The 13,060-nt window shown below is 41.1% G+C and overlaps 1 protein-coding gene across 1 annotated transcript in view; it reads right to left on the reverse strand.

Annotated features, from left to right (window-relative positions):
• Positions 1 to 13,060, reverse strand: part of Cog5 (component of oligomeric golgi complex 5) — a 288,970-nt gene that overhangs the window by 23,340 nt on the left and 252,570 nt on the right. The window contains exons 18-19 of the mRNA XM_034514294.2: positions 11,406 to 11,643; positions 4,482 to 4,558 (exon numbers count right to left, since the gene is read on the reverse strand). Of these exons, the coding sequence (XP_034370185.1) occupies positions 4,482 to 4,558; positions 11,406 to 11,643 (315 nt within the window). The remainder of the gene's footprint in view (positions 1 to 4,481; positions 4,559 to 11,405; positions 11,644 to 13,060) is intronic.

The raw sequence follows: 13,060 nt of genomic DNA on the forward strand, positions 1-13,060 counted from the left end.
GAAGCAGAGGCACCTATGCACAGCTCTTCTCCTCAAACCTCAAACACATTCTTTACATACCAGGCCTGGGTTTGAAGACCCTAAATATACTATGGTTTTAATTTTAATTGTTAATCTAGTTTAATACCATTACTCCAGTCTGATCAAATAACTATGAGCCAGAATCAAGTCAGTAGATTTCTGTAGAGTGACATATCAATAGGAATATTTTGGTACTAATCGATCTCTGTTGCATTTTTCATTTAATTCAAGTATGTGGGTTGCTCTGTAGGCAGGATGCAATCCTGTTTATATGCCTGAGGCCTTGGGAGGCCAGGGACTGTTTGCAGCAAGAAGGTCCCAGGAGAAAGGGCATATGCTTTCATTCCAGGGTTTGAAGAGAAAAAGAAAACACTGTGCCCACTCAGCAGAACAACTGCAGCTCAGGAGTCAGGGCCCTGTGAGCAAATGGAAAGCTTTGGAACCCAAACGTTAGTGGATCATAAAACCACTGTAGGCTAAAATAACCAAGTAGACATGCCAGAGAATACTATAGGAAGTGAGGATCAATCTTGTTTCATGAAATGTACATGTGGTTCTGTATAGACATGTTATAAGGCCCCCATGAAGGGAGGACCTCACCCAAGCCTCAGGAATTCACAGCCACCCATTAACTCACGAGACATTGAGCTTGATGCAATCAGCAAGAGGTATATTTCAATCAACATGCTGAGGTCAAGACCCGTAGCCCATGCAGGGGCAATGGGGTCTGACCCCTGGGGGCTTTGGAGACAGAATTTAAAGCCAAAAACCACAACTCAGGGGGGCAAACCACAACTCAGGGGGAGTGAAGGAGAGTTAATGGAGAGTGCCTGTGGAAAGTCCCAGCCCATTATTCAGTTTGTGACAGGGTCCAAGGAATAGTCATGGGGAACATTTTGTATGGGCTATTCTCTAAGAGCCTATTTGTAACCAACCATCTATCTTGTGGTCAGCCAAGTTCCTGAAACACAGAGCTCACAACCAAGCTGACCTGCACTCTTGGTTCTGTTCAGTCTGCTAGGAGGTTTTGAAAATTTTTTTAACCTTTTCAATGTAAGCTTGAGTTCCCAGGTTTGCATGCAAATACATGGCGGGATTGGTAATGCTGTGAATTAAATTCAAGGTGCTGTAAAAGCTGGGCTAGGGCCTGCTCTCCAACTGTACTTAGTTGCTGTTTTTCTGAAACAGGGTCTCTCTGTGACTCAAGCTGTCCTTGAGTGATGATCTTTACATAACTATCTCCTGAGTGAGAACTGGGATTACAGGCGTAGAGCGCCAGACCTAGCTCTAAATTACAACAACAATAAATCTCAGGCTAGCATTGTGGTACATTCCTATAATCCCAGAACTCAAGAGGTTGAGGCAGGAGGATTTCAAGTTCAATCCTGGGTCATACAGTGAAACTCTACAAGGAAAAATAAACAAACAAAACAGAGTTAAGAAACCCCCAAATCCTTTACCATGTATCATGGTCAAAAGTCTGAAAAAGATCTAGATTGACAACTACTCTATCAAGAGCTAGTGTGCCGGCGGCGGGAGGGGGGAGGGCTGTCCCTGACTCTGTTGCCTGCCTGTGGATCCTATTCCCTCCTTGTCTGCCTTGTCTGGCCTCAGTGGGAGAGGATGTGAGGATGTGCCCAGGTGGGTTGGGTGGGGGCAGGGCAGGAAGAGAGGCTGTAATGAGGGGGATACTGGGAGGAGGGGGGCTGTGATTGGGGTGTAAAGTGAATAAATTAATTTACGGAAAAAAGTATGATTTTAAAATGTATGCATTGATCAACACTAATGTTTGATTCTATAAGTAGGTATAAGAAGTTACCCAAGCCTGACTGTTCTTTTGGCATTCTTTTTCTCTTTGTCTCATGTGAAAATTGGGAATGATAATGGGAAATTTCCCATCTTGAGTGGTTAATCAGTCTTACATAAAACTTATCCTCAGATTTTATTTTTCTATACTGTCTATAAATTTCTACACAGACATTTAAAAGTACTGAGGTAAAAGCCATCCTATCTCAGCAAGTATTAAGATCAGTACTGTTTTAATATGTATGCAATAAAGCCTAAACATGAAAACAAGAGCCTAGTTCTAATATAGCAAATGAATATTGAGTCAATAGTTTTTTCCTCAGATCTTTACCAAAAGCTACTTGACTAATGCCCTCAGAATGTTTACTGACACGGCCAGGGCATCATTTTATCATGTGGTACAGACTGCGATTTGTAGTGGTTTAAATGACAATACCCCTCCCCATCAGTTCAGATATTTGAACATGTGGTCCCAAGTGAGTGATGCTTGGGAAGGTTCAGGAGGTCTTTGAGTTTAAAATCCCACAGCACCCCAGTGTGCTCTCTCTGTTTCCTGCTCATTCTGAGGATGGGCTCTCAGATTCTGTCTCCTGCCTGCAGCTTGGGGCCATGCCTCTGTTATGATGGATTCTTCTCCTCTGAATCCATAAACCAAAATGAACTCTTCCTTCTGTAAATGACCTTAGTCATGATTCTTTATGATGGTAACAGGAAAGTAACTAATAAACTGCATCACCATCTTACTCAAAAGAAATGACTGTACAGTTATTTCAATGTGATTAGTTTTACAGCTCACACACAAGAATAATATATATTGGTTACCCTAGACCTTTACAAACTTTCAATTTAGTGCAGAACTGGAATTTAACACAATACTTAAGAGTTTTATTTATTTATTTATTTATAAGAACTTATCAGATCTAAAGAAGGTATTTGAAAAATACATGAGATATCACTTGAAGTTTTCTTGCAATTGTGGACATATGTGCAGTGATTCCCCACTTTGAAAAAAGCAAAATTCAGGCTCTCCTGCTGGCATTGAAAAACTAATTCTGTTGACTACAAATGGGCAAGGTAAGGCTCACAGTCTCTGTCAGCAATACTGGCTCCTACATGGCTATGACAATGGTTTGATGATGTAAGAGAGCAAGGACTTCATTGGAAGAGCATCCTACTTACTGACTAGTTTCCAAGACTGAGCCAACTTTCAGAAAGCTTCTAACTGGACTTCTACCTTGTATTACAAAAATCTGCCCAGGGATCGATCACTGTGCTTTTGGACATTCAATCAATGTGTGTAAAAGCCTTCCATTCAGAGTGTTGGACTCACAAATTGTTATACATGTTAACTATGGAGAGCTTTCCAGTCTATAGGGTTGGCCCCATTTTTAGTGCAAATATTTTCTATGGGTTATTATGTGAAAAATTTGGAAATTTACTGACTAAATAGCAATACCACCTTATGTTTTAGCATCTCCTACTGAAGTCATTAAGATACTTGGTGTTTTCAGAACAAGGTGTTCAGCAGTAGAAAGGACAGCTTCTTTCATTAAGCTGCTGTATTATTACATTATGCACATGAACTAGCTCACTGCTCCTCTTTTTGACCTGGTTTGTAGGAAGCTCAATCCCACACCTCGTGGTCAGCTGTGTCAACCAGAGCTCCCTAACCCATTCCCTCAGGTCACCACTGAGCTGTTTTGTCAATAGTTATGTGTGTTGATATTACATTCTATACTTTTTGAACTAGACTGGATTGAAAATGTACATGAACAACTGGGCACAGTGGTACATACCCTTAGTCCCAGCACTCTGGAGACAGAGGGGGGTGGACAGAGACCTTGAATTATAGGCTAGCCTGATCTACAAAGTAAATTCCAGGATAGACAGGGCTCTGATACACAGAGAAACCTTGTCTCAAAAAAACAAAAACAAAAAAGAACAAAAAATGTACACAAACAAATAAAACTTTCAGAAAAAAATCTCATAATGAATATCCTAGTGTTTCTGTTTAATATGCTTCTACAAGAATGGGAAGTTAGAAAGCACACATCAGCTCAACCTGTGAATTATAATTCAATCAGAGAACGCACACATCTCCACTATGGTATTAACTACCGTATATAATGCTAGATGGTTCTCTGATTTAAACAATAACTTTTTTAAATTTATTTTTTATTGGATACTTTATTTACATTTCAGATGCCATCATCCCCTTTCCTCATTTCCCCTCCCTAGAAAACCCCTATCCCATGTCTCTTTCTCCTTTTTGCTTTTATACAGTTTTTTAAATGTCAACCAAAGGCTTTATAAGTTTGGTAATGCTCAATATCAATCAGAAGTGTAACCTAATACCCAATCTAGATATATCAACTATCTTTGACTGGCGGAGACATGTGAATATCCGCCTCCATGTCTGGCCCCACTCTCTCTTTCTCTCTCATCACCTAGCTCCTCCTCCTCTCCTTACTCCTCCTCTCTACTCCTCTCACCTTAGCTCCTCCTACATATCACCCTTCCCGTTAAAATAAGTAGTGGCATTGTTAGAATATGAAATGAATGTTGACAATTAATAAAGCTTAACCCAAACAGGAGTAAAGGACTGACCTGCTAGTAAGATGATTCTCTTACAACAATAAAGAATAAGGTCTCACCTAAATGACCTCAGCATCCGATAGGACTTTCCTAAATCCGACACTCTTCTGCAAAGTGGACCCACAGCCAACTCCATCTGAAACATGAAGAGATAATCCATAGCTTTATATGTCAGATTCTGAAGGCTATATCTGACACATGATCTGTGTTTGTCAGTTTTTCCTGATATGAACAATGAAGAGAACAGTGACTTATCTGGGCTCATAGCTTCTGAGGTTTCAGTCCATTAGGATGAAGGTGTGGAGGGGCAGAGCAGCTCACCAGGAGGTGGCCAGCAGACAGAGAATGCCTGTGCTGCTGGCACCCCTCCCTCCCCACTCTCAGCTCCACCCTAGCTGTGGATGGTTGGACCTACACTCAGGGCAGGTTCCTCTCTCAGGTAAGAATCCTCTCTGGAAATGCCCTTGTAGAACAACCAGAGCTGTGTTTTAATAATCTCCTAGGACATTTGCAATCCAATCAAGTTGACAGATTAACCATTACTTTACCTCCATCCTAAAATGTTGTGATCTTTATAAACTTAATGCTATGAAACAAGTTCTGGATGCCATTTAAGTTTATTAAAAGGTAAAGACTATAATGACATTTACACCTCTTACTGAAGAGGCCCAAGATGAGATATTTTGGTGGTGCTAAGTAAGAGAAGGAGTTCAAATCCTGTCTGTGATGGTTTGTATATGCTTGGCCCAGGGAGTGGCACTATTAGATGTTGTACCCAGTTGGAGTAGGTGTGGCCTTGTTGGAGTAGGTGTGTCACTGTGGGTGTGGGCTTTAAGACCCTCCTCCTAGCTACCTAGAAGTCAGTCTTCTACTCGCTGCCTTCAGATGAAGATGTAGAAAAGCTCTGCCTGCACCACGCCTGCCTGGATGCTGCCATGCTCCCATCTTGATGATAATGGACTGAACCTCTGAATCTGTAAGCCAGCCTCAAATACAGGTTGTCCTTTATAAGACTTGCCTTGGTCATGGTGTCTGTCCACAGCAGTAAAACCCTAAGACATTGTCTTAGTTGAAATATCAGGAAACAAAGCTTTCTAGACTGTGCTCTTGTATTCTATGTAGGCATTGCAAGTCTCCATAGTTTTAGCTCTCAAGATTTTGGTGGCACCTAAGTGGCAGAATTCTAAACTACAGTCACTGTAAGGTGTCCCTGAACAATCTAGGACTCTAGTCTAAGCTCTGTCATAAGTCAAGTGGAGATGATAAAAAGTACTTAGCACAATTACAGAAATTACATGTATAGACTCTATTGCATGACATAGAAGTATTCAGTACTAAGCTGGTGCTGGACAGATGGCTCAAGGGTTAAGGACTCTTGAAGAGGAGCAGGGTTTAGTTCTCAGCACCCACATGGTGGCTCATAACTACTTGTAACTCCACTTCCAGTGACCTGGTACCACCTTCTGTGTTCCGCAGGCACATAGATGGTGCATGTACATACATGAAGGCAAATGCTTAAACACATAAAAACAAAACAAGTCTTTAAAAAAAATCTGAGGTTATCTGTATTTAATTTTTTTCTTATTTAAACTATTAGTCTTTCCCCATGCAAGAAATTAGCAAATGTTGGTTTTACTTCTTTTTATTTTCCTCCTTTGACTAAATTCTACTTGACATTAACTGGCTCCTGGTTTGTTGTCTCCCACATGCTCATGCAAATTATTTGCAATGTGTGGTACCCAGAGAAAACTGGTCCTCTGAGCTGACTGAAAATGCGCTCCATATAAAGGCCAGTTTAGAAAATGGCTAAGGGCAAATTATTCCCTGATAGAGCAGTATTTTTATTTAAGAAACACATAGGGAAACAATCACAGAATCAGCACCCTTATGAAACACCACTCAATACTCCTTACCAATGGGGACCTGTTGCAGCCCGAGCTGCCCCAAGTTTGGGGGCCAAAATGTTGCGGACCGCTCTGTCAATGTTGGAACCTGCACTGCTAAAAGCCTTGGGGGTTAAGTTGTTAGAGCTTGCACTGCCCCAAGCTGCTCCCGTCTGCGGGTCAGGGTTCAGCAAGAGAGAGAGAATGAGGACGGACTCGAGGAATGGAGACAGAGTGTGATTCAATCCTGTTTATTCTTCAGTCTCTCTTCCTAGTCCAAGTCCCAAGTCTTGAGTTCCTAGTCCCTAGTTCCTAGTCCCTAGTGCCTCCAAGTTCCAAGTTACTTCTTCCAAGTGCTAAGTGCCTAATGTCTAATTCCAAGTTCTTCCTCCAAGTGCCAGGTGCCTAATACCTAGTAATAATCTCTTCTGAGTTCTCTAGTCCAAGTATCTTCTTCCTCAAGGCCTAATTCCTGCTCCAAGTTGTACTCCAAGTTGTACTCTCTAACCTAATTCCTAGTTCCAAGTTGTACTCCAAGTTGTACTCTCTAACCTAATTCCTAGTTCCAAGTTGTACTCTCCTAATGCCTAATAACTAACTCCAAGTTGTTCTCCAAGTTGTACTCTCTAACCTAATTCCTAGTTCCAAGTTGTACTCCAAGTTGTACTGTCTAATGCCTAATAACTACTGATTTCTTCTGTCTGCCTCTTGCCTTTTATATGTCTCACTTCTAAGCCACGCCTCTAAGTCACGACTTTAATCATGCCCTTAGGTCTTGTCTCTAAATCTGATCTCTAAGTCACGCCCTTAAGTCACACACCTTTAAGTCTCACACACCCAAGGGAAAATCCTGGGTATCTAAAGCAAGATGTTATCAGAGTGTGCTCAGCTGTTGCAGGCTAATGTAATCAAATCTCTTTTCAGGGTATATGGCTCAAGATGGCTGCAAGGATGATAGCTGCCTTCTGTCGGCTCCCCACAGGGACCCCAGACCCTTAATCAATTACTCCTTTGTCAAGCAACTTCTACTCCCGACTCCAGCCAGGTACCAAATTATATGTGACGATGAGGTAGAGAATTAGAAATAGACTGTTTTTCTTTCAAGAATTCTCAAATTTAGTGAAGGTTTTTTTTTAATGTAACTATTCAATAAGATCATAAGCCATGTATAAATGTGTACATGTACACACAGATATTCATGCTCAAATAGCTTTATGATTTTTAATAGCTTTATGATTTGCTAATTCTATCCTACCAATAACTGTAGTATGCATAGAAGGGTTTCCAAACACCTTGATGCAGTTTGATTAATTGTATTGCTGAAGTAAATACAGTGCACATACAGATGTCCACAGACTTAGGCAATGAGAGTGCACTGAGAAGCATGAGGTGAGTCCTGAGAAGCGCAGGGCAGCCTTCTTGAGATGCTTTAGTGTTAGGTCAGTGTTCCTCTTCTGGTACAGAAGATTCAAAATAAACATCAAGCATTCAGAATAAACACTCCCTGTCTTAAGGGGGAAATCTTACATGATTAGAAAACTCTAAAATATAAAGACTAAAGAAATAAAAGTTTAAAAAAGAAAAAGCCAGTATTCTCTCTGACAAGACAAGAACAGCTGGGGACCACTGTTCTCAAACCCAAAAGTCAGGGCCAGTGGGCTATTCTTTGGGCCGTGGGTAGTTTATTCTCAAGCCAGGGAATTCTGGTTTCCTTCAGAATGGAACAGGTACTTTGCATTGAACAGGAGTGACTAAGGAATCAGCACATGCTTCTGATTTGCTAATTCTATCCCACCAATAACTGTGGTATCCACGCATTTGGTATCCCCTATTTTGTGATGTAGTTTCTATGACATATTTTGGTTATTTTTTCTTCCCATTACCCTTGTGATTCATTATATTCAAAGATCAAACCAAACAACCTTTGCCCTAGCCCTGGAGTAGACTAAATGTTAAGACAATTAAATAGCTGTGGAAAAGTTCCTGTATGAAAGATCATCACCTCAAATGACTGTGAACTCTATGATGACACAGAAAGATTTCAAAAGGCTAAATGTTTCAGATAAATTTTTAATCTAAAATGACCCCCAGGGGATTGAAAAATCATTTCCCTTTAAACACTGAAGTCCATGCTTAAAGAGGAGTGCTCTGCTCTCTGCTAGAGGAGTCTGCAGAGTTACAGATGGACTCTCAGTGGTAGGCATCTGAGCTGCTGCCCCGCCTGGCTGCTACTCAGTACCCACCAGGCATTTGGTCAGCCACTGGGCCCATCTACATGTTTCAGGGGCATTCTTGCTCTGACAATGGTCAAGAGAAGAAAAGGCAAGAGGAATCAGAACCAACATAAAAAGTTTGCTTTCTTTTCTAACTCACATTTTTGGGGCAATGTGGGAAAGATAAAAATATGTACTTAAAGGGCACCAGAAAATATGAATAGAAACTGCTAGGAGCACCACTAAAGAATTGAATTCCAACTTCAATATCTGTCCTCTCCCTCAGAGGAAAAAAAAAAGAGGTGAGTGAGAGGCAGGGGGAGATGGTGCTTCGCAGACACTGTGGGCATGTCTGCTCTGAGTAGGAATCAGCAGAACCCTGTGGGCTTGGACAAGCTCAGGGCTTTTTGAACTGCTGTGTGATTAGTGTAGACAAAGAGGCAATGTGGTCACAGCAGGAAATTAATTACCTGTAGGAAGCCACCTCATGCTCATGACCTAATTCTTAGGGGACTGTATGCTGGGCACTTCCCTTAATAAGAGCCCTCCAGATGGCAGCCTGCAACTGCATTTTCTCTGCACAGGTGCCCCTGAGGAGGTTAGGATTGTTTAAAGAATCTTTACAATGCTTCAGTTATTTGTCCTTACCTCTAAACTTTTTGTCAAAAATCTTCCCAAATTCCTTCTTTTGGCCTTTTCTTGAACTCTGCTTTCAGCCAAACAGCAGGGACTTTGATCACAAGAACCCTTTTCAAAGCCTCAGAGAACTGTGCTCTGGATTTCAGTAACCTTGGTGGCCTTGTTTAATTATGGTTACAAACTGACAGACCTCTCAATAATGAGCAAGTTAAAGGCTCTAGTCCCTCTCTAATGCCTGTGAAACGTACAAATTTCAGGGCAATGTTACTTAAGAGTTTTGACTAATCCAGACAAAACACTTCCAACCAAACAGGACTCTGAAAGCTGGAGTTAACACGGAATTACAGTTTTGATCTAGTGAAATCAAAACCCCAGTTCAAATTTTAATTAAAAAAATGGAGTACTGATTCTGACCAAATGCCTGGCAAATGTTTGCTAATACTATTGGTCACAAATACCATGCTTCAACATCTTTCCTGTGCCCATGGCTCCCAGGATCTGAGCCAGGCTAAGAGGAACATAGGATCTCCCTAAACTGGGCCACACTGTGGAGCAGCAAAGCAAGGGTAGGTGCAGGGGCCGAGCCTCCACAACTGAGCCCTACTACATGGCTACAAGGTCCACTCAGCACTGAGAAAACACTGTTTCTAAACAGAAGATCTGTCAAACATAAGTAACAGTTTCATTTATCTTAAGGAGGAAATGGTTTCAGAAGGTAATATGTCTTTTTAAAAAATGGGGTGGGGGGCAGATACAATTCTGAGTGCTGCTGCATGGGGAAGGTGAAAGCTCACCCCACCACTGGAGGCTGTGTGCTGTGAGCCAGGGTTAGCTCCAGTGGGGGGCTGCCATCTTTCAAGACAACACATCATTACAATAAACAAGCCTCTCTCCTACAGCACTCACTCTGGCCAGCTCCTGCTCAGCTGCCACTCTAATTGGACCTGAAGTGCTGCCTCCAGGAAAGTGACTCAAGAACCAGCTGGAGAAGAATGCAAATAAGCTGGTGGGGGAGGGAACTCAGTAGAGGAGGAGGAGAGAAAAGACAAAAATCCTAGGAGGAAGGGCACAGGAGACAGACCTACCAGAGGTATTTTTAAGGAGTAAGACAGGCCCTTGGACACACAGACACACTGCTTCCATAAGTCATTACTCACAGACAGAAGGAAGGTGACAAAAAATGGACAAGGTTAAGCCATTTTAATGGGAGCATTTAATTTCTTTCCTCACATGTACCTATTAAAGGTACCTTTTCCAAAGGAAGGCTCATTTTGTGTGGCCTAGTAGTTTCACAGACCTCATTTGAAGAATGAAAATAACTGCTTGATCAATTACAAGCAAAGGGGCTTTTGAAAGCCAGGTTTGTGTTGTAAGTATGCTACAGGGTAGGAGCATCTGACTGCTATCACCCTGAGTAAAAGACCCAGGACATGCTCCCAGGCACACATGGGACTCAGTATTGACATTAGTAATTATCTTTATGTCCAAGGAGGATCTGGCAGACTGCTATGAAGACTCACATGAATAACTACTTAGATTAGTAAAGCTAATGAAAGGTTTAAGAAATGGATTCACCCTTGACATATAAACAAGAATCATTTGCTTCTGAATCTTCTGAGGAAACTGGGTGTTTAGGGTGTGTTTTCTCTGCCTCTGATTACTGAAGGGGTAGAAGGGGAAAACCAGGTAGCTTGGAGTAATTTTAAGGCTAGTCACGGGCAAAACAGTGTTGTACTTAGTGGAGAACTCAAATAATCAGGCTGTATCTTCAGGGACCATGGTGTCCATCTCTCACGGAACCTGTACACACCCTGGAACAAGGATGCTCACTATAAACTCACTGACAGGCTAGGGCTCTTCCTCCTCTCAGGATAACACGCTACTTCTTCCTGCTGTCTACAAAGTCATCTCATTGCATACATCAGTTTGAGCAAAGTAGACCAATAGTCATTATTGGCTTTTGGGGGATGAGAAGGTAGAAATAATACAAAGTGTTGCTTTATTCTGACATAAGATACTTTGCCTTAAACAATTAGAGATGAGGGGATGATAACTGTTAAAAATAAAAACAAAAATAATATTTGGTACAATATTTTAAAACATTTCTATGTAGTGAATTAGTTTCAGGTGGGTTTTCTTTTCTCTTTTCCTACATGAATAGTTAAGACACTGATGTTAGGTATTCTTTACTTAACAGATAACAGTGAGGCTCAAACATTAGCTCCCTTGGAGCAATGCATCAATTTACCTGTGCAAAATCAGCAGCAAGTCGCAGTTTCCCACCTTCACCAAGAGGTCTTACGAGACTGGCATTCCGGATAAAGAGTTCAATGGCTCTTTGGGCAATAGCTTCAGTGTTGTCAAAAACAAAATCCAAGCATTCAAAGTGCTTAAAGTAGTCATTCATAACTCTGGCAGTGAAGCCTTGGAGCTCTTTCATGTACAGGGAACAGGGAACGTCAGGCTTTCCTGAGCTGGTTAATGCCCTATAAAAGGAAAAAAAAGAAAATGTTTTCAGCACTGATGCACAAAGCTACAATCCTAGATATTTTTTTGCCCTTGGTTACTATTTCAATCCTGTGCAATTTATTTTTCCTTTTAGTGATATAAAAGCACTGATTTTGTTTTGTTTTGTTAAGTATTAAAGAAAATAAAACAATGTTTAAATTGTATTCTTAAATTTGTGTTTAGATCCTATGAGGATTACTTAAGGAATTTTAGCATGCTTTTACTTAAAAGATTATCAAGAACAAAACACAGCTATCTGTCTGAGATGAATCACACACTGGCCTTTCAAGGTTTGACGCAGCTTCCAGCTCTCCACTCCCATGTTTTGCCTGGTAAGTGAATGTGTCAATAATAGATTCTGAAAATGACATTTTACACTTTTCAAGGGCAGAAAATGTTTGGTGTCAGTCTCTGCTCTTGCAGTTGATCACATCAGTCCAATGGCAGCACTGTGACAGAGGGACTGGTTGTGTAACAATATGCAGTGTGCAATTTTTCCCCTCCAGATGAGGTTTGGAAAGGCTTTAATTTGGAACAGTAGATGATACCAGCTGTGCTTCATGATATACTATTTATAACTTATAAATGTTTACAACTGCCCTTTAAAGAATATATTCAAAGAATATGAAATATTTATAGGGAGGAGGGGTTGTACCAAAATTAGAGATCACCTGATCCCAGCTAATAGATGAGATCACTGACTACATAATGCTGATTTCTTTTTCCGAAAAGCAAGGAAATGTTTCCAAATTCTGAGAGTGATGCAGAGGAAATGGAAATAGTCTAGAGATGAGTAGCAGACGCGACTGAAATTCTCTGAGCGAGGGAGCAACATGAACTTGACCTTCACAATGAAGCAATGGTAGTGATAATCAGAGGCCTTCTACTTCTGGAAGCAGACAGGACTAGGGAAAGTAGGAGTTCATTCCACCACAAACAATTTTATCCAGAAGTAAGAAAGGCTGTCCTAGTGACAGGGAGATCCCCACCAGGTCTATACAGCATGTTCAGGCTCTGTGCTGCCTGAGCAAGGAGCCTTGGCAAGCACCACATGGGGTCTGCCTTCACCAGATTCAGGTCACATTACATGGCCTACTTTTTTTAATTCAGGTACCGAGAGAGTGCTAAGTGCAAAAATAAAATATTTTCATATCCATTTGTTTATTTACTGGACAAACAGTAAACACATAATTGTGCCATATAATGATACACAGTGACATTGTATAGAATATAGAAATAAAAAAGTATCTAATGAACATAACAATCATGGTAAATTCATATTTATTCCTTTTATCTAGCTATAACTTTATACCATTTGACCAACATCAATTCATCACCCCAACTGCCACGCCCTAGGAACCACTGTCTGTTGTTGTCATTTTATGTTCTGAGTGT

The sequence above is a fragment of the Arvicanthis niloticus genome, chromosome 11, assembly GCF_011762505.2.
Source record: "Arvicanthis niloticus isolate mArvNil1 chromosome 11, mArvNil1.pat.X, whole genome shotgun sequence".
Taxonomy (NCBI): domain Eukaryota; kingdom Metazoa; phylum Chordata; class Mammalia; order Rodentia; family Muridae; genus Arvicanthis; species Arvicanthis niloticus.